The sequence below is a fragment of the Bison bison genome, unplaced genomic scaffold (genome assembly GCF_000754665.1).
Source record: "Bison bison bison isolate TAMUID 2011002044 unplaced genomic scaffold, Bison_UMD1.0 scf7180017864035, whole genome shotgun sequence".
Taxonomy (NCBI): Eukaryota; Metazoa; Chordata; class Mammalia; order Artiodactyla; family Bovidae; genus Bison; species Bison bison.
This window is the reverse complement of record NW_011494607.1, coordinates 3,250,896-3,273,324: the sequence shown is the minus strand read 5'-3', so window position 1 is coordinate 3,273,324 and position 22,429 is coordinate 3,250,896. Positions and strand designations below refer to the sequence as shown.

General features: G+C 36.1%; 1 protein-coding gene across 2 annotated transcripts in view; it reads right to left on the bottom strand.

Annotated features, from left to right (window-relative positions):
* Window positions 1-3,719: 3,719 nt before the first annotated feature.
* The window catches only part of PTPRK (protein tyrosine phosphatase, receptor type, K), a 618,790-nt gene continuing 600,080 nt past the window's right edge, over window positions 3,720-22,429 (bottom strand). For both annotated transcript variants that reach the window (XM_010834647.1, XM_010834648.1), the window contains exons 22-30: window positions 19,167-19,321; window positions 16,961-17,096; window positions 16,596-16,745; window positions 15,542-15,715; window positions 12,201-12,332; window positions 11,933-12,058; window positions 9,037-9,200; window positions 8,381-8,516; window positions 3,720-5,241 (exon numbers count right to left, since the gene is read on the bottom strand). In XM_010834647.1, coding sequence (XP_010832949.1) covers window positions 5,188-5,241; window positions 8,381-8,516; window positions 9,037-9,200; window positions 11,933-12,058; window positions 12,201-12,332; window positions 15,542-15,715; window positions 16,596-16,745; window positions 16,961-17,096; window positions 19,167-19,321 — 1,227 coding nt within the window. In that variant the 3' untranslated portion in view covers window positions 3,720-5,187. The remainder of the gene's footprint in view (window positions 5,242-8,380; window positions 8,517-9,036; window positions 9,201-11,932; window positions 12,059-12,200; window positions 12,333-15,541; window positions 15,716-16,595; window positions 16,746-16,960; window positions 17,097-19,166; window positions 19,322-22,429) is intronic.

The following is a 22,429-nucleotide window of genomic DNA, read 5'->3' as shown; positions in this document are numbered from 1 at the left end:
CGTATGTTAATCAGCCATGTGTGTGTCAGTCCCTCAGCCGCATCCGACTCTTGCGACCACATGGACTGTAGCCCACCAGGCTCCTCTGTCCAAGCGATTCTCCAGGCAAGAGTACTGGAGAGGGCTGCCATTTCCTTCTCCAGGGGATCTTCCTGACCCAGGGATCGAACTCACATTTCCTGCATTGCAGGTGGATTCTTTACTGTCTGAGCCACCAGGGAAGTCCCCTCAGTTTTCAGATATTATAAAAATTCCGTTGTTGTTAGGGAGGAAACTAATCCACCATAAGTATCCATATATCCTCTCCCTCCCACTCCCTTCCCTCGCCACCCCCTTTCAGGTCCTCACAGAGTACCAGTCTGAGCTTCCTGTGTTATACAGCAGCTTCCCATTAGCTATCTATTTTACACATGGTCTAACCAACTGAGCTAATCAGCAATGAGGCTGACACATACACATTGCCATGTGTAAAACAGATAGCTAATGGGAAGCTGCTCTATAACACAGGGAGCTCAGACTGGTACTCTGTGAGGACCTGGAGGGGTGGGGAGGGAAGGAAGCTATTTACACAAGGTAATGTGTATGTGTCAGTGCTACTCTCTCAATTGGCCCCACCGTCTCCTTCACCCACTGTGTTCACAAATCCATTCTCTATGTCTGTGTCTCTATTCTTGCCCTGCAAATCAGTTCCTCAGTACCATTTTTCTAGATAACATATATATGCGTTAATATACAATATTTGTTTTTCTCTTACCAACTTCACTCTGTATAATAGGTTTATAGGTTCATCCATACTGAGGGTTTGTATTTTTGTCCTAAATGCTATATATCCCCTATCTGATTTAAGATTGATAAAACATATAAGACTAAGTTGAAATGAACATGACATCAGATCAAATCAGCACACAAGTTTCTGGGTTAGATTTCAAGTATTGTAACTGCCTTTCTACAATTGGCAAGTGCATGATAAAGAGATGGTACCTGTCATAAAATCTCCCTACCACTCCCTCCCTGAGCAGATCTTAACATTAAAGAAAGCTTGCTGATATTCCATAGTGACTTTATGTTGCTTCAACAGTTTAGAAATCAGTTCCATTGCTTTTTTTTTCAGAATTTGATAACAGTATCTCTATGGTGTTTGTTATCTTCCAGGTTAGCATTTTAGTTCACTTTGGAAAAAGCTGGAAGTTCAGAAGTGTCATATATCTACCATATTTCCATTGATTTTTGGATAATTTATATTCTAGAAGCCACTTATAGCTTACTTAAAGCAGATTTCAAGACAGAGCTTTCCTTTTTTGCTTCAGAGAGATAATCTAATACTCTGCAGACCGCTTGAATAGAGCAGAGTTGTGAACAAATTAAGATAATATCTCTCCCACTCCAAGCCTCCCTAAGCTGTGGGAAGACTTTCTGAAATAATAGGTAAGTAGAAATCCTAACAGGAGGCCCAGTCAGCTATCTTCTATCTTCACTTATGACAGTGTTGATAAAAATAGCTTATCACCCTTACATTAAATAGGGGTGTTTCTTAAAACACTGAAATGAATTTAGGAAGGTTGTGGCATGTCTGCCTATGGAAATATCTTATAGAGTAAATATTCTACATATTACACAAGGTATGGGACAGTATATTAATTTCTGGCTATTTTGGTGTAAAAAATGCTTACTCGAGTGCATAGAAATAAAATATACATATATAATTGTCACTCCCCTATAAAAGTTAGGCATATATCAAGAATTGTCTTGTAAAGCTAACAGACTATCTCCTATCTGTAGCTGGGCTAAAGATATTTCTCTCTTGCATTTTAACATTTGTAGGTGTCTAGTAAGGTTTTTAGATCCTCAGAACTTTAGGTACACCATTTTCTGGCAACAGAGCAGAGTTGAGAGGGAGAAACTGTTGATGTCTGACTTCTAAGCTTATTACGTAAGGACCTGGAACCCAAGAGATCTCCAGGTGAATAGTAAATGAGCTCATCAGTAGAGAGGTAAACATGTCTTTTCTCTCTCCTGGTCCAGGTAGAAATACCTTCCTTTTTGTGTATCTCCCAATGTTAGAGACCATTTGTTTGCAAAACAGCAACACATCCATGCAAAATCCTTTTCTTTCTTTAAAGACTAAATATTAGAAAAAAGTTTAAAAGGTGAAAACTTATTTTTAAGGTTAGAACTCAAATTCTCAGTTGCTGTGTGTCTCTGCCCACCCACTTCCAACATTTCCCTAGTGATAATACATGGGAAAGGGATCTATAAAATTCCATATCATGACAGCCATTTAAGAAGTAACTGACATGGACATAGGAGGCCTTTAATTGTGAAAAGCATGGTCACTTTTTAAGAATTCTACCAAGACATCTCCTGCTTAGAAGGACACAGCTGAGTGGGACATGGCCATGGCCATGGACTCCCCAGGGAACTCCACAATAGTATAAAGTATCAATTTTGAATAAGAGTATTAAAAAAAAAAACAGATTTAGTGTCTCATCCTTCTCCCCAATCCAAGTGTCTTTGGATGAACTGGCCTCTGTGGTGCCTGTACAGAGCAAGCATGACATTTTTATTTCCTGTTGGAGACAAAAAGGACTCCTTTTGTTCTTTGCTTGAATTTTGGAGGCCACACAGACCTCTGAGCTTTGTGGCCAGTAGTATTCTTGGTGACTTTGGTTAGGTGTGAGTTTAATCCTGTGACTAGAAAGGAAATCAGGGTCATGTAGCAAAGCAGAATCCTTCAATTAACATCATGAACATTACTGGGAAACCCAATCTTGGGTGAGTTTGTAATTTTTTTGTTAAATGCATCCATGTTTAAATGAAAATTAGTCTCCCTAGGAAAAGATGAGTTCCCTTATCTAAATTCTTACTAATGAACGTCACAAATGTTTTAATAATGTACACAGCAAATGGAAGATGGCCATAATGATAATGCTTTATGAGAAAATCAATTAATGAGGAACAGTAAGAATGAAGTGCCAAATTTTCCTTGCCATTCCATTGGGGAAGCAATGTGTTCAGTGGAAGAGAGTAATTTATCAGACTCAGATTTTTTCTTTTTTTTTGGCTGTGCTGGGTCTTCATTGCTGCACGGGCTTTTCTCTGGTTGTGGTGAGTGGGGACTATTCTCTAGTTGCTATGTGTGGGCTTCTCATTGCAGTGGCTTCTCTTGTTTGGGAGCACGGGCTCTATGGTGCATGGGCTCAGTAGTTGTGGTTCCCAGGCTCTAGAGTACAGGCTCAACAGGCTTAGTTGCTAAGTGACACGTGGGATCTTATTGGATCAGGGATCAAACCCATGTCTCCTGCACTGGCACGTGGATTCCTTACCACTGAGTCTTTAGGGAAGCCTCAGACTCAGATTTACATCTGTTGACAAAACATTTACCCTCTCAGATTCAATTTTATCACTGGTAAAATTGGGATGACAATTGCTATTTGTGTTATATGGAGAAATAAAGAAATTTATATTACATAAAATGGTAGTGACATAAAAATACAGTAACTTAAAAAAAAAAAAAAGTTGGTGTTAATTCCCTGTCCTTTTTTTCTCTCCACTCATTTGGAATTTTGGAAATTCAAGTTAAAGAGTAAAAATGAAAGAAATTTGTATCTGGACATCAGTTTTATTTTTAATAGATTTCATGTTGTCTACTTTTGTCACTGAGAATAGGGTATTTATTTGGGAGTGAAGGCATGAAAATTAAGGGGAGAAAATGATGTGTAAACAATAACTGCTGTAATTATAAAAGTTTTATTTCACTCTTACTTTAATTAAATCTTCATAAGCACCATGTCATGAACTGGCAGTCTAAAAAGAGGATACTAGAATGCTTTAGTCAATAACAAACTGCAAGCTGATGATGTGAAATTACAGCTACACGGAGCAAGTGTACAAGATCACATTTAAAAAGGTTCACTTGAGAATCCCATGATGATGCACAAAATAGGAATCTGGCATTGATTCGTTCACACTTTGCTCAGAACTCAAAGCTTGTGCATGTAAACATCAAAAGAAACACTGGATCACCTTGACAGTTTACAGTTTGCTAACACTTGACTGCAGAAGCATAAATGTTGCAGTTTTGATTTTTTGACCAGTGCTTGGTCATAGGCTGAAAAGACCAATCCCTTTAAAATTTAAATGATGCTTAAAGGTTATGTTCAACATTACACAAGTCATCAGCAAGGCCTTTGAATGTGTGCAGTTCTCATAATGATTACCAAACCATACTGACCTAAGGAAATCATGAAAAATTATATATTTTCAGCAAAATGTTTTAATTTGGTCCTACATTAAAAGACCCAAATGCCAAGGTGTTTTACATAAATTTAATTCACAAGCATGTACACAAGAGAATCACTTTAAAGAACATTGCTTCCTGATTTATGAATTAAAAAGTTTATCCTCTACTTACACTAAACATACAAAAAATAATCTACAAAAATTGTTTACAATTGATTTTAGTGAAAGAAAAACCTTTCTTCAAAAAAAAAAAAAAAAAAAAAAAAGATTGTGTGGTGGTAGTATTTTAGCCATCAAAAAAGGAATGTAAGTAACCAATAAATATAATGTGCTTTCTCCATATAGACATATTTACACTTGAGTCTTTGGCTTATGGTTTTTTGTTTTTTTAAGAAAGAACTTTAAATGATCCATCCATCATTGCACAATAAAAGAAAATAAGCCAGTTATATATATTTATATATTTATATAGAGATCTGCTACACTTGAAACATATAAAAAATGAACTTTCCTATGAATTTGCACAGCTTTTCTTTCTTCTTCCTTGAAAGTTTTAACATCTTTTATCTGAAAAAGGGAGAAAAATGCCACAAAGAAAGTATTAATTCATGCAACACGTGTTGGCTGCTGTACCAAAATCAGGAGAGAAAACGCTGCCTATTCACTGTACAAACACTGATAAGTTTTCATGTGAATCTGCTGCTTATGAAATATAATTTATGTGGCATGAAATGTTGATGTTCTCATACAGTAATAGAAACTAATTGAGTGAGTCCTTTTTATTAAGATACACAACTTCATAAGAAAAATACTTTTACCTCTCAAATGTAAAAGTCTCCCGCCCCCACCCCCCCACATTAAAATCTTTCTGCACAGGTGTGACAGGTACAACAGCTGCTGGCTCAACAGATGAATGGGTTCTGTTGGGATGCACTCTGAAGTCTCCAACTAAGACGACTCCAGGTACTCCAAAGCCACGTCATAGCAGAAACGGTACTGCTCCTGAAAGATGTTAAAACAGAAAGGTGGACTGAAGTCAAGAAAAAGGCAAAGAATGGAGAACACATTCAATTTAGATTATTCAAGAATTACGAACTTTTTTTTCCATAGACAAGTTTAACATCAAGGCATATACTATTTTACATTTGAGTCTAATGATTGCTGTTTAAGAAAAAGGAAGTTGATGTAAAAATATATATTGTCTTTGCCTCATATTCTGTATCAAATTAAAAAAAATCAGTATTGCTTATTTGATTATAACAGTAATACCTGATCAGTACAGAAAAATTTCCAAGTATAGAAAGATTACGAATCAGAAAAAGTTTCTATAAATCTATTATCAGAAATAACTGTTTTAAAATACTACCTTAGCTTCAGACCATTTTTATGCATGCTTGAAACAGTATTTTAGAATAAATATAATTGCATACCTATATTTGAGGATATGATTTTATATTTTATTTTCTGTTGTTTAGCATTGTTATATATTTTTTCTCATGTTATTTAACACCTCTTTTAATATACATAAAAGTCCAATATATGGATAGACTACAAGATGACATTTATTTTTTATTAATTTTAAATAATCCTAGAGTGAACTTGCAAGTAATTTTTCTCCACACTTTATGTATTTTCCTTAGTGGTATAAATAAGCCAGTTATTTCAAACTGCCATTCCACAATTCCACATTCTTAATTTCTTCTTCCAGTTTTATTGAGATGTAATTGATATATAGCACTGTTTATGTTTAAGGTGTACAGCATAATGATTTGACTTACATATGTGAATATCTAAATTCTTAATTTTTGACATAGTTTTTGTTCCATCAGAGTATTTAATTAAAAGTTTCAAAAATGGTTAGTGGTTCCTAACTTTTTCTGAGCCTACTTTTATCAGAAAAATTATTTCTGCTGCCTTTATTTAAGATAACTTGGCTGACAATAAAACTTTTTTGAGTTAAAACCGCTTTTCCTCTCAGTCCATCTATATGCTGCTCCGTTATGAAGAATTTAGAAAAATTCGGAGACTGCATTACAAATTATGACTTGTAACATGTAGTAAAATCTTCTCAATTCAGTCCAAGTGGGTAAAATTTAGGCTGAATTAGAAAACAATCTAAAACTCATGCTATTTCAAAAGAGAACTTTTGGGTATCTTGAGCAATAAAAGAGGGAAGTAAAAAATTTCCCCAAGCAATCCTACCCTATTATCAATCCTACCCTAATTATCAAGTAGGTGTGATTTAAATTAGCCTACCACTGTGGCAAGTACACCTCAAGAACCAAAAAGTGCTTGTGAATAGTTACATCTCTTTAATCAGTCTCTAGCAAATTGGTTTACATTCTGTATTTTCTTACCAAACTCGTCAGTTCAATTCAGCATCACAAGGAACTAATCATTAACCTTGATTAAAAACAAATCAAAGGACTGGGTGTTTAGACAAGATTCATGGGACATGAGTGTAAAGGTAAATAGTAACTCTTAAGAAGGTTCTGGGAGAAGGAAATGGCACCCCATGCCAGTACTCTTGCCTGGAAAATCCCATGGATGGAGAAGCCTGGTAGGCTGCAGTCCATGGGGTCGCTAGGAGTCAGACATGACTGAGCGACTTCACTATCACTTTTCACTTTCATGCAATGGAGAAGGAAATGGCAACCCACTCCAGTGTTCTTGCCTGGAGAACCCCAGGGACAGGGGAGCTTGGTGGGCTGCCGTCCCTGGGGTCACACAGAGTCGGACACGACTGAAGTGACTTAGCAGCAAGAAGGTTCTAGAATGGCAGAGTTTAATCATAGGCTTTTTTTTTTTTTTAAGGAACAGTAAGAAATCAGTTAAATTTGGAAGTATAATTTGAATTCTGAGGCCAGAAGTGATCTTGCTGATGATTTTAGGAAGACTCGATCTGAGAGACAGAGGCAGACTTATATGAAAAAATATTCAGAAGGCAGAGAGTTTAAAGACCTAACCATTACCAGCCCATTTTGTAAACAGACCTCAGAGTTTTACCTAAAAATCCCTCAAATCTATCCGCCTTCCTCTATCTCCATTGCCAACACCCCGGTCAAAGTCATTACCATCTTACTGGGATACCAGCAATACCTAAGGTATGAGCTGGAAGACAGGGGCTTTGAAGACTTGTCAAAGGGGAAGAAGTCTGTGACTTGCTCTTAAAAATGAAACCGTATAAATGTAACTCTTCAGATTTTGTCTCAGGAAGCAACGTACCACTTGTGTGAACAATCCATGAGCAGGAAGTGGTGAAAATACTTTAAAGGTTTATTGAATTGCTCATTTTAGTTATCTGATCATCTTGATAAATGTAGGGCAAGCAACAATGATGTCTTGGTTTTTCTGGTTTACTTCTCTGTGAGCATAAACTACACAGCTGCTCCTGACCTATTCCCACCATTCACATATGTATAACTCACAGACATCGCTTTAGACGTTGAACATGCTAAAAGTTTAACTTGCTTTCTTCCTCTGCACATAGCTTCAAACAGATGAGTTCCTACATACACATATTAACACCTCCCTGCTCTTATTTTGTAATCTGAATTCTGATTTTATGAGCCATGGCTAATTCAAGTAAAATCACATGACTACAATCTAAAATTGGTAAAAGGTGAAAACTATCAATGGCAATAGTTTAAAAAATTATAATTTGACCAGAAAGGAGGAATTATAGATAATGACTAAAATAAATTGCATTTGCCCTTTAAAAACACTGGGTGTCTAAAGCGCTAGATACAATCTAGAAGTATATCCCTCAAAATGTTTTACCAGTTAACTCAATATGCTTTAAGAAATACCAAGAATAAAACCGAGATGACAGGATTTTTCTTATTACAGAACCATTTATCGAAGTTTACTGTAACAAATATTTATTGCTCAAAATAAAAAAAAATCCTATACATTTTCCAAGTTAAATGAAATTAGTTTTCATCATTAGCAGTTTATACAATATGTGACTAAGCTTATGGGTGTAGAAGGAGTTACTTGGCAATTCATCAGTTAGAGCAGGAAGGTCCCCACAAAGACTCATTTACACATTTCATTCCCTGGGAATGAAGTCAGATCAACAAGTAGGTATATGACTGATTAACCTCTACCCCCCACTTCAGCATCCAAGACCGTGACTCACCGGGGCTTCCACCATGTTTGGCTTGCTGTTCCTTAGTGTCTTGACTGCATGGAACACGTCAACAACATTTTGGCGTTTCACCATTTCAACAACAATGCCTATAGCACAGAACATGCCACTTCGCCCGCCACCATTTCTGAAAGCAAAGAAAACAAAGGTGTTTTCTAGATGGACGTTTTTGGTGACCATAGGTCACACAATCATATATGTTTTGGAAAAGAAAATATTATGTTTTTAATTTCCCCCTTGTGTTTTAATTTTGCTTCACATGTGTACATGTTTGTGTGGAGGGCAGAGAGGAAGATACTTGAGGATGGTATTAACAGCTTATGCTTAGGGCCGGGACACGCTATAGGCATAGATTGCTGCAAGCTAGATACTTTGAGATTTTTATAGATTTGTGCATAGTGTAAATCAGAAAAGTTACTTAGAGTAGTGTTCAAGAGTTTATATGATAACTATATAAAATCAGTTTGAAAAATACAAAAGTTGTAGTAGTGAATTATACAATTGTGAAACAGGAAGATTGTTTTAGAAGAATATCTAGTTGAGGTCTGTAAGATGGGAGTTACTCTTTAGCAGAGGAAAAAAAGAAGGCTAATGATGGAACGAGCACCACGGCCCCCTGAATGGCCCAGCCAAGACGCCATACTCACAGGCAGTGGATGATCGTCCGGCCCTCCCCTTCCTCACATTCCTCCTGCCATTTTTCCACCTGCAGGATCAGCTTCAAAAATGACCGTTTGGAGCCAGGCACTTCTCGATGAGAAGCCCAGCCTAGATATTGAAACTGCTGCACCATCAGATAACCTTCTTGTGGCTGTTGAGGGAAAAAATATTTCTATGTAAATAAGTTAGGGCTAGAATTTTTACTAGAAAGTAAAAGGTTCATGGCTTCCCAGGTGGGTCAGTCATAAAGAATCCACCTTCCAATGCAGAAGATGCTGGTTTGATCCCTGGGTCAGGAAGATCCCTGGAGGAGGAAATGGCAATTCACTCCAGTCTGGCAGACTATAGTCTATGAGGTCACAAAGAGTCAGACACGACTTAGAGACTGAGAGTGCAAACAAGTTTCATACCAATTTACACTATGACATAAATGACACATTAGATTGAATCTAGCTAATGAAAGTCCAAAATATGTACATGCCAGGGCAGGAAGATTCTAAATTACATGAGAATTATCTTCATATAAGATTCTCCCTGATACTCCATATTCAATAATCAATTACTATGATTATACTTAAATAACTTTCAAATTCATCTTTTCTTTATTGCCACTGATATCATTGTATTCTCAAATCACAAATCATAATAATTACTTCCTAGTTGATCTCCTTGAACAAACTTTGATATCCTTTCAAACCATTCTTATTGTAGACATCATGATTTAAATGCAAATATGATCATGTCACTTCTTGATTTAATATCTTCCAAATGATCTTAGCATAAAACCCAAACTGCTGCCATCATTTAAAAATACCTGTAAGATAAGGCTCCACTTCTTCCTTCAATTTCCCTTTATTCTAATAAGCTAGTCAAGGTCTAGACACATTTGCCTTCTCTTAATCTATTTACCAAGTCATTTCTTATCTTGGGAACTTTGCATATACGGAACCCTTTGCCTTTCTCAGTCCCAAACAGAGTGATCAACTTGCTTTAGGTTTGCCTTGGACTTTTCTGGTCTTTGTGCCTAAATTCATGTATTCTAGGAAAACTTTCTGTCCTGTGTAAACCAAGGTAGCTGGCTATCCCATGCCCAAATAGCTCCTACTAATTTTTCAAATTTTGTCTTAAATATCATGGCCTCAAAGAAGTCTTCTCTGATCATCCAGCTTTGTTAGATCACCCAAAGCCTCTGTATTTTGTACTTTTTCCCTACAAAAATTTCATTTATTTGTAGATAAATGATTGTACAAGTTGTTTAATGTTTATCTTCCCTGATAAAATAAAAATTCTTTAAGGACAAGAAAACCTCTTTTTCCCTTAAAATCTCTTATCACTAGAACCTAGCAAAACTACTTTCCAAGTAATAGTATTGTTGAATAAATGAATCAAGACATTAAACCCTCAAGTGAAAATACAAGGAAGAATTTGTATGTACAAGTGAGCCATATCATAAGGCATCAGACCTGAAGCTCCACATGCAAGGTTCATACATCCTTTGGTGGGACAAGGAACTACCGAGTTTAGCACCCAACCTCTAGTTGGCATATACTAAATATATGGTGAGGTGAAAGATATTAAATAACGGTAATAGGAAAAGAAAGAAAAATCACACACTAATAAGTGCTTGAGTACCAAATATAGATGAAAATAAATATGCTGACCCCCCCAAAAAAAGTAAAACAAATTTCAGTTCCTGTTCCTAGAGTATTTTTCATATAAACAGTTCGATTAACAGGTAGGTTCTACTTTCTTAGTTTAGTAGCTACAGTTTCTCAGCTAAAATATTAGTAGAACCATAATGTAACAGATGTGCAGACATAATGAGATTCTTTAAATTAACATCTAAGATATGCATGAGTATTATGACATGATTGAAGTTATCCTTTTCTTCCCCCACTGAAATGAACAATAAAACTGGATATGATTTTATTCTCTACTTATACACATATAGACATTAATCAGAAGCACATATAGTCATTTTGATGTGAGGAACACTGTAACATGACAATTTTAATTACACACTGAAAATAATACACGTACATAGAACTGCTGCTCTAGAAAAGAGTAATCTTTGTCTTTAAAAAGAGAGATAATTCCATAATTCCATGGGAGGTACTACTGATTTCTTTTCAAATTCTCCTTGCTATGTGGTTACATAATCTAGACAGATTTTATTAGTACTTTTTGGTTTTTTGAAGGAGAGACCCCAGGCAGTTTGTTACCGATGGCAAAACATGGGAAATGTCAAGGAAAGAAAGGTTCCCGAAGGACAGTTGCTACTTTGCTGCTGGGAAAAGGCAAGGGCTAGCAGCACTGCATTGAGCTACGTATCTGGGCAGAGCCAGAGGCTGAGCCATTCAGAGCGATGAAATTGTAGATGAGTTGTAGGAGGAGAGTCAGGGACATATGTGATTTAAGCAGAACTGGAATAGCGACACAGATCCCTTCTGTAATGGCTGATCCAACACGTCACTTTCTCCTGTCATCAATATTATATTCCTGTTTTTCAATTGCATACCTCTTCTGGGCTGGATATTAATGCTAATAAGACTTGACGTTAACGTTGAGATAAATCTACATATACTCAGAGGCCAGGCCCAGACAATCAAACTCAACTGAACCAGGGAATCTGCATTTTGATTTCCACATAGAATACAATAGGCTAGCAACTGACCCAGAAACCTAGCTTCCAGCATTTCTGATTTCCTGTCTTTAGAATGCATTTTTATTGTCATTCTAAATCATAAGATGATTAGTAGCTTTGGGATTGATTATATAATTTCTATTAATTTTACTCTCTCTTTTGTCTGAAAGGAAATGTACCACACTATGTTTGTAATCACCTGTTCTCGATCAATTCAGTTAAAAGCATTAATGACTTACTCTTGTTAGATTGCATATCCTAAAAATCCGGTTTATTACATCACAATCCATTGAACAAGACATACATTCCACTTGGATAGGACCATATCGTAGCGTCCCTTCTTCTGGCCAGTACTGAGGGCAGCCCTAGATGTGAATATTTTTGAAAGAAAAATAAAATGAGCCTTATTTTTTTTCTAATTAGGATAGCATAAAGCAGATGTTAGCATTTTATTACTACTTTATTAAGTCATGTGTAAGTATACAAAAGAAACCCATAACCATTAACCTGGGACAAGTCGACTTCATTTAACATCACAATGGAGGTACAGCCATAATCATACACTAATCTCCAGAAATCTTTCACAGTGTTTGGCAGAGGGTATTGTGTGACGATGAAAGCAGCTGGTTGCCTGTAGCTCTGTGAAAAAAACAAGGTAGACAGGGAAAAATAATAACTTAGAATGAATAATCAGTTGTACAAGCAGATTCAATACACTTCAAGGTAGGGCTGGGGAGACTCAACATCTTCATATGGAGATGAAGTCAGCCTTCTGCTCCAGCCGTGGAATAACAGATTTGGACCACTGAAACATACTGCAACTAGTAAGTAGTCAGTCTGATAGTATGCCTTTGATGCCTCAGCAGCAATTCAAGCCAAGAATTAATTTTGTTGATAAAAGTAAATATACGACAAATACCAAAAAAAAAAACCAAAAAAAAAAAACAACCAAAAACTTCTTGAGGCTAAGATCCTTTGTGAGGTACCTGTTGGGCTGTTTTAGTCTTAGTCTAGAAGACTAAGTTTAGAAGGCTCTTAGTCTTCCAAAGACATAAAATTTCTGTGTGTGTGTCTGTCTATGAATATATGTCTATCAGCTATCAACTGTTATAGAACTGTCTGGCTGGCTCTTCTCCACTCCAAATAAGAAAAACCACATGTGCCTCAAACTCATGTGCTTTTATATTATATTGACATTATCAACACATCTTGTAGGCAATTCACATCCCATAGTTTTCTGGGAATTTCTAATGTATATCAATGATCAGAATGATAGTTTCAATCATTTAAGTGAGGGTGGGATGATCTGAGAGAATAGCATTGAAACATGTATATTATCATACGTGAAACAGATCGCCAGTCCAGGTTCAATGCATGAGACAGGGTGCTCAGAGCTGGTGCACTGGGATGACCCTAAAGGATGGGATGGGGAGGGAGGTGGGAGGGGGGTTGGGGATGGGGAACACATGTACACCTATGGTTGATTTTTGTCAATGTATGGCAAAACCACTACAATATTGTAAAGTAATTAGTCTCCAATTAAAATAAATAAATAAATAAAAAGATTTTTCAAGTGCCACAGAGTAAAACTAATGCATTCCCTGGCCCCAGGTAAGAGGGAATGACTCCTTATTGACCCAAGGCCCCCTGATTGGGACACAATGCATTCTCTCTTCCCAGAAAGAGGATAGATTGATCTGGCCAGATAATCTGTCATTCTACAGACTAATGATCTACACTGAAACAGAAATATATATTTCTATGTAATAAACTAAGGATTTGTAAAAATATAACTAGACAGCTGCCTGAGATAGATTTCTTTAATGCTGATAAAAATTGTCAGTGATCTGCTAACTCAGTTGTATCATATTACTCTTTAAGTCCTTCAGGTGTCTCAACACTAGTGTAGAAACTGACCTTTGAGCTTCATAGATCCTATCACCATTTGGGATATGCTGCTAACCATAGCATTTCACTCCATGGATGACTGCAGGATAAATCTGGGGAGACAGTAATTCACCAACAGCTTCTACTTGACCTTAAGACCTCAAAAAGTCACACCTGTAGCTGGGGTGAGTGCCCTCCTAAGGAAGGTATGAAGGCTTATGAGAAAGGATCAGAAGAAAGAAATAAACTTTCCTTCCAATTAAATGTCTGCTCCATAGGAAAGTAAGTCAAGGGAGATGAAAAGCCTTTTATTCCTTTTTTGAGTCATAGGGGTGGGGAGACAGAAGAAGAGAAGACGATATGAGAGAAGACTGAAGATTTCCTATTTCTTTCCTCTTTAAGTGCAAGAGTACATCTAAGGGTTTGATATCACATGATTCTTGGCCATACCTCATAATCTTCACAGGCATGACGAAGGGTGTACGACACTTACAATGGGGTAGAGAGGAAGGGAAGGTGAGAGTGTTGAACAATGAGCCCCGTTCTTATAAGCCAAACCAAACCTAACTTTTCTGTAGTCCCAACCACACTACCAAATCCACAGGGCAGTTTCGACTATAAAATATATGTGTTGAATCACAGTGAGTTAAACAGAAGATAGGAACACATAGAATACAAGGTTCTGTCTTCATACTGACCAGAAAACCACCTGGAAATTAAAAAATTTAAAAGAGATGTCAAAGACAAAAAATGCCTAAATATCTTTCCTAATGTTATTTTCTTTTTCTCACCCTTTTTCATTCTAAACATAGACTGACTCAGAAAAAAAAAAAAAAAAAAAAAAAAGGTCTGTGTGTTTTCTCTATATTTAGTATGTTTGACTTTGCAGATGATTAAAATGGCAAGAAAAAGTATAATGAGGATCTAGTGTGACTTCAGGGGACAAGAGTAATAACTAGGCAAGACTCTGGTCACAGCAAGAGTAGTAGCTTTCCACTTGAGCTTACCTTTAAACTATTCTGCTTTGTAGAATAATGAAGAGCAAAGTAACTGGGTGAAAATTAGAAGTGGCACATAGGCTTTGACAAGCCTCTACTATCAGAAACTAATTTTGCAGAACTCAGTAGGAGCAATAACTTAGAAAGCTTCATTATTCATCACCCAAGAATGAACCCTGACTCTGGTTTCTCCTTATTAAGGCTCCATAGTCTAAAGGGCAAAAACTAGAGATGCCTATGAAGGAAGGTGATAAACCAAAAGGATGCTGAACTTAAAACCCTTCTTGCTTCTTCCCAAGGTAAGCAAAACAAGATGGAAAAAGACTACTTTAAAATTCCATTTCCATATTGGTGTGTCTTTGGGATGCTGACATGTGAGTACATGCTGTACCATCTACAATACAAAGACTGGAGTAGGGCAAGAGAGTTCTTTTCATGATGATTGATGTGTTAACATGGTATCTTCCATGCCTTCGCTTATATCTTATTAATTAATAATAAATGAAACAAGTTTGCTATAAATTATTAGAATAATTATTAGTTAGCTATAAATTATTAGTGTCAGAGATGAAAGTTTCCAAATTAACACAATTTCAGTAGAATATGACACTCTGTGATTTAAAAAATTCATTCCCAACTATATTCAAACTAGATAAGCATGACTCTCTTTCCTGAAAATAACCAGGATGAAATCTATCACCTGCAGATATTTCTTGTACAGAAATTTTATAACAATTGAAAATCAACTGTCAAACTTATAGTCAAGCCTAAAATTTATAGTGCCTAAGAACCATTGTAAGGGAAATTCAAAATCATTGTCCAAAAAATTTTGTATTACAATGAATGTTTCTACTTTTCCTTTTTAGGCCATTTAAATTTTCTTGAAAAGTGAACCTAGCCAGTGTTCATCAATTTTGCAGCTTTTCATTACGTTTTATACTAACAAAGAGAGCAGTCTCTTACATCCATAAGAGCAGCATTGATGTAGTTACTACTCTCCCCATCAATTGTAATTAAAAAAGGCAGACATCTGTCAGGTGGCAGCATGTCCATAAAACGGTTCTTGTCATGGTTCCTTGGCAGGCATGCTATACTGCAGTCCTCAGCTTGTAGTCGAGGGGTGACTGAATTCAAGGTCTGGAAAGAAAAGGGAACCCAGGTTAAAAGACAGTGACCCATTTCATAGCATAACACAGATCTATCAGGCATTTAGGAGGCCAAGTAGAAAGAAAAGGATTTGTGCAAGTCAATGACATTTGCCATGATGACAGGCTGATAGACTTCATAGTTAAAGCTCCTAAAGCCTGAGAAGTGACAAAGATACAATATACACATTGTTCAATGTACCTCTCCTTGAAAGGGAAAGGGATGCTAAACAACACAGCAACCTGCGAAAGGTATTGTCTAACCAAAGAAAATGCAGTCAGAGCAGCCCATGATGATGCCCATCATCAAATTTATAATTTGTAATAACATTTTAATGTTCCAGATTTGAGGACACGCTATGGCCAAGAGCACTGGGCAAAGAATCAAAGTATTAGGTTTTTAGAGTTATTCTTGATTTCATAGTCAACAGTTTTGGGGATGTTTTAAGGGCAGTGAAAACATTTGGGATTATTTAGAGATGATGTTTTGCACAAACTCCAGCTATTATTATTAACGTGCTTGAGTGACACAGAAGGTCAAAATCCATAAGACTGCATTTTAAAAAAGATTGTAAATACACACAAATTATCACTAAATTTGACTTTTATGGTACCTTTTCCCCATACTTTTCCCTGAGTCTGAATTCATTCGTCCTTCAAAATACAGCAGATATGATATGAGCTCATTAATACAAAAGTTGACTCTATAACTTTGTATAACTGTATAATGAAAGAGACATGTATTATATTATACTTAAAATAGGGTCAAAGGTTATAAATTTGACTTGAAAGACATTCCTTGGAAGAGTTAGGAATGTACAGGACAAATTGTAATAAGTTACTCATAAAAAGTCTCTAGAAATAATAAATACCTGGAATTCATCTTTGAGATGTGAAGAGTTTGTCTGGGAGTCTATTCTAATCATATCAAAATATGCAGCTTTAAATTCACAGACAGGTATGGCAGTTTCTCCACATAAGCAGGCCTCTAAAATGGCATCATGAATAAAAATGTACTGTTCCTATCAAAAGAAAGAAAATTTTCATATTTTAATGCAAGTTTCCTGTCATCAAAGAATTTTCTCTATATAAAAATATTAATAAAAATACCAGTATTTTTTCTATGACTTGATGAGTTACTATTGATGCTATGGGACAAATACCTACTATTTAGTTTGATAAATGTTGGAAAGCAAACCAAGAAAGACCACCTGAGGTTAATCAACAATCAACACACCTCTGTCTGGACCATATTGATACGACGAGATCTTAAGGCTTTGACACAGTTGTAGATGTCAACAACACCCTCTCTTTCAGCCATGTCCAGCATGATGTCAATCACAATGTAACAACCAGTTCGTCCAGCACCAGCACTGAAAAATAAGCAGATCTAAAGAATTGCAGGAAGCATGTCTATACAAATTGAAAGACCCATCCGATTTTCAAATAAGTGGAATCAAATTGATTCAACAAAGTATAAGACATAATTTGTATGTACTGTGTAAATGCTTGTTAATGAACAAATAGCTTCAATGTAGAGAACCTACTTTGGTGTAAACTGAGGACTGGAACAAATTAAAAAATATAAACTTTGTAAATCAAATTGTGTTTTGAAAATCATGTATAGATGGCACTGAAGTTTCATAGCTCTTATACACAGTCTTCATTTTACAAAAATTTCAAGCTCATAGAATTGATCAAGGAATGGATTTATGCTTTAAAATTTCATCTGAGATAGAAAGACTCATACTGATGTCATTGTGGGCGCTCTAGCAAAATGCAGCGGTGCTGTCTTAGGAAGACAGTTTCTGGTCAAGGCAAAAGAACATTAATCTAAAACCTTTAAATGGAAAATCTGAGGAGTCACATTTCAGGGGAAGTGTTAATAGTGAGGGTGGGGATGAAAATGTTCGTTATTACTGGGGAGGAGACCAACAGTAGAAAGAATATTTACATGGTGATCCAAAGAAAAAATGAAAATAAATTGTTAACTATGAAATATAATTCTTAACAGGTCACAAAGATAATACTATCTTCCTGTATTTAATTCAGTAGTCGAATCATAATATACTGTTGATTATTTTACCCATTGGGAAGATTTCTCCAGTTTTATACATATAAGTCAATGGAGCAAAAAGGTATAGTTTGGATTTTTATGGAAAAATCACTTTGTAGTCAGCTCCCTCTCTTCCATAAGTTCAGATGCCCAAGTGGAAGTAGAAAATGACACTTGTGTTTCGAGAGTATATCTGAGACTGTTGGAGCACTACTGAAGCAGGCAATTCACAGGAAAGGAAAACTCTATGATAAGTCAAGACACTACATAATTGAAAACCCATTTATCTCATTTTCTAAATGCATAGATAGACTATTAACATTATTTCTTTGAAGTCTGGATTTGGTCATTTCTCTTAAACTTAATTGTTCTTTAAGAAATTTAAGTCAAAGGTATTGTGGCTATCTCTGTTTCTTTTTCTTGCCTACCATCTTTTCAGTCACTGTTCCCAGGGTTTGAGACAGGAAAGTAATTGAAGAGTACATCAGATTTGTTGAGGAGGATTGAATTGTAGATTTTTTTTTCAAGGTACACAGTATCTGATCCTAATGAGACGCCTTACTTTTATTTCATTCTCTGTTGTTTTATTTTTCCCCTTTCATATGTGGTCATTTAAATACTGAATAGGCTGGACTTTCAGGGAAAGAAAAATGCTTAAGCACAACCTATTATGTACCTTGGAAGGGATAGTATTTGAGAATGGTGTGCAGCATTTAGGAAAAGCATTTCAGATTCAGTATATATTTTTCTATTCATATCTCAAAATGAGGCCATGTAATTTGCTTTTAGTGTCTCTGGGTACTTGTTTTAAGAGAAGTTTCTAATCAAAAGAAAGTCTGGATAATATTCACATTTTTCTGGCATATATATGCTGGATTTTACTAATGTAGTTTTCAAGGTCCTCTGAGGGATGGCTTTTAAAAAAATTCTTGAAGTAGATGTTTTACAGCACAAATTCTTGTAATTTAGGCCATTTAATAACTTTGTATGCCTCAAATATAGTTCTAAAAGCTGGGATTCTATTAGGAATTTACTACATTGGCAAGAACTCTCTGGCTTTACCTACTATTCCATACTATATAGGCTTTGCAAAAGTGATTAAAAAAAACCACAACACATATGCAGATGTTGCCACTAAAAGGCAGAGTTTCTACATTCGCAATTATGGACAATACTACACACATTAAGATGAATGCATTTATTTCTGAAGTTTCTTTTATATCCTCCTTAGAAGCTAACTTTTATTTTATTGCTGTTTTACCTTATCTGTTATACTTGCAAACTGGAACCTTGTAAGCATGCATTAGTTTTTGTGTTTACAAGCCTTGTTTGGATACTTTAAAAAAGCTGGCTGCACAAAGTCAATGTCGATTGGACCACCACTCACCTGCAATGCACAACGATGGGACCAGCGCTGGGAGGGTTGGAGAATTTGACCCGCCGGATGAAGGACAGGAGGCCAGTAGCATGGTAGGGCACGCCATGGTCAGGCCAGCCAGTGAAATGGAACTGTTTAACTTCACGGATCTCATTGTATCCCCTCTGTGCAAAGACATAAAGAAGTGTTTTCAAGGACCAAAATGGAGCCATTAAAGACAACCATGGGTACTAGACCTGACTGACAACGAAAAAACATAAGAAATTTATCAAAAATACTGCTTTTGCTGAAAAAGGATGCTGACATGGCCTAGGAGCTTACCTTTATTTTCAGACAACTGCCAAAGAAAGAAAATAAGAAGTCTTGCTCAGTTCTGTAAGTCTGGGTAAATTTTATTTACCCTGACAGTCTGTTCCTTATTTGGAATGACAACACATAAAATGATTAGGGGAAAAGGAAGAAACGGGAAGTTAAAATGCTGCCCTGTTGACCCAACGCACTGAGTTCTCAAGTGGTGTATAAAAGCAACTTTCTGCTTCTCACCTCACAAAGAGATTTTAATGCTTTGCTTATCCATGTTGAAAATGGTTTTGAAGCATGGCATGTAGGGATTTTCCAGAACAGTGCTACTCTAGATGGGTTTGTAAAAATATACAGACAGCTAAACTGTTCTTTGGCCAGCCTATTTTCTTAACTCTGTGAAATAAATCAGCACACAAAGGATTATTTATAGCAACAAAAACACAAACTGAAAGAAGCAAACATCCATCGCTGTGCCTTTCTCCTATTGGGTTAATTTTTAGAGAGACATTTAAATGCACATTTCAAACTTTTCCCTTCCTTTTTGTTAAAAGAAGCCCACAGATTGTATGAACAGCACTTGGAAAATTCAGATGAGATGCTGCAGAGTTTATTTTTAAGAATCCACATTTGTGGCCCCTCAAGCACCACTATAGTCTATATATTTACAACTCTACTATGAGCTCTGTGAAATCTCAATCTCACTTGTTCCTCAGAAAAGGTAGAAAAAATTGCATGAAATAAATGAACTAAATGAGAAATTTTATCTTTAGATTCTATCCTAAATATCACCAAAGCCTTGGAAGCAAGAGATCACATCTTATAATTCTTTTTCTTTTCTGTGCCAAGTACAAAACCCCACACAAAGCAGAGCTCAACAAGTAAGTATAACAGTAACAATGATAAACATCACTATGGAATCATACAAATAAAATCACTTTCTTAAGTACTTTTGAAGTCAACTTTACTGAGGAAGGCCATACATTGTTCAAAGATCATCTCCTCAGCATTGATTCTTTTGCTGGAGTTGCTGTAAGGGTATTGCTCTTTTTAGAAAATTTTAATATCTGGCAGTGCATGTTTTCTTATTGTTCATTTTACTTAAACTTTCCTGAGTAATTTTCAAATATATGGTTTTTTAAAAAATTACTCTTTTCCAGTGTTTTTTATATGAGGAAAATAAATTAAAAATAAACCCTAGTAATGAGGCTACGGTTTTTCCTGTGGTCATGTATGAATGTGAGAGTTGGACTGTGAAGAAGGCTGAGCGCCGAAGAATTGATGCTTTTGAACTGTGGTGTTGGAGAAGACTCTTGAGAGTCCCTTGGACTGCAAGCAGATCCAATCAGTCCATTCTAAAGGAGATCAGTCCTGGGTGTTCATTGGAAGCTGAAACTCCAATACTTTGGCCACCTGATGCGAAGAGCTGACTCACTGGAAAAGACCCTGATGCTGGGAGGGATTGGGGGCAGGAGGAGAAGGGGACGACAGAGGATGAGATGGCTGGATGGCATCACTGACTCGATGGATGTGAGTCTGAGTGAACTCCGGGAGTTGGTGATGGACAGGGAGGCGTGGCGTGCTGCGATTCATGGGGTCGCAAAGAGTCGGACATGACTGAGCGACTGAACTGAACTGAATGTTATAATTAGTATTGTATCAACTCCATAAGGAGGTATTAATGCCAAGTATTCCCATTCTGGGACATGGGGCATGTCTCCATTTATTCATATCTTTGTGTCCTTCAACACATTTGTAATGGTTTTATTCACTTAGGACCTGTTTTTTTTTTCTTGCTAAATATATTTCTAGATCCTTCAGAGGGCTTCTCAGGTTTCTCAGTGGTGAAGAATCTGCCTGCAATACAGGAGATGTAGGTTCAATCCCTGTGTTGCAATGCTCCCCTGTAGAAGGAAATGGCAACCCACTCTAGTATTCTTGCCTCGAGAATTCCATGGACAGAGGAGCCTGGTGGGCTACAATCTATGAGGTCACAAAGAATTGGACAACAACAATAACAGATACTTAAGAATTTTTGTTATTATGAAAGAGATTTTTAAAATCTATATCTTTATTAATAATATAATGAAATATATCTTGAATTAGTCACTTAACTAATTGTGATTTTCTTTTTTAAAATTTTCTAACTAGCTTTTTTTTGTATAAAATCATTACACCTTAAAATAATTTCACCCTTTTTAATAGTTTTGCCATTTATTCCTTTTGTTGTCTTATTTAATTTCCTAGAGCTTCCAAAAATGTTGGACACTAGTGAGCATGATTATCCACATTACATCTCTGATTATATTAATAACTTCTATGCCTCTAGTTTTTCACTCCTTAATATGTGTGCTACTGGTTATTGTTGAAACAGCTTTATCATGTTTAGGGAGTCTCCTTATTCTTTCTAATATAATTAGAGTATTACTATAAATGTCTTTTAAATAAAACTAAGTGCATTACAATATTTATTAATGAAATCACAGGATTTTGTTCCTTTAATGCACTGAGATAATGAAATATTCTTCTAGATTTCCTACCACAGTTGTAAAATCCTTGAATTCTTAAAAAAATAATCATGATAAATCATGTAGTGATCTTAATTCAGTCCTGGATTCACATTTTCAGTATATCCTGAATTAAACTGGTCTGCAATGTATGTATGTGTGCATACTTGAGAAAGAGAAACAGGCAGAGATCTAAAAAGAGAGACAGAGAAGAGCTTGAGAGAGTCCTATCTTTATGTGGTTCTGTCATCACAGTTCTGCTTGCTTTTAAAATATATTTAGTTGGTTTTAATGGTTTTTCTACGGCCTAAATAGTTTGATTAACTTAGGCATTAGCTATTCCTTAGTTATTCTTTAGAGATTAAAGACACCTCAATTATGAACCCATAATGCAATTTTAATGGCAAATTTCAACACTCTTATTTTCTTTTACCAGCTGTTCAGATACCGATCTCTCCTTGGGTT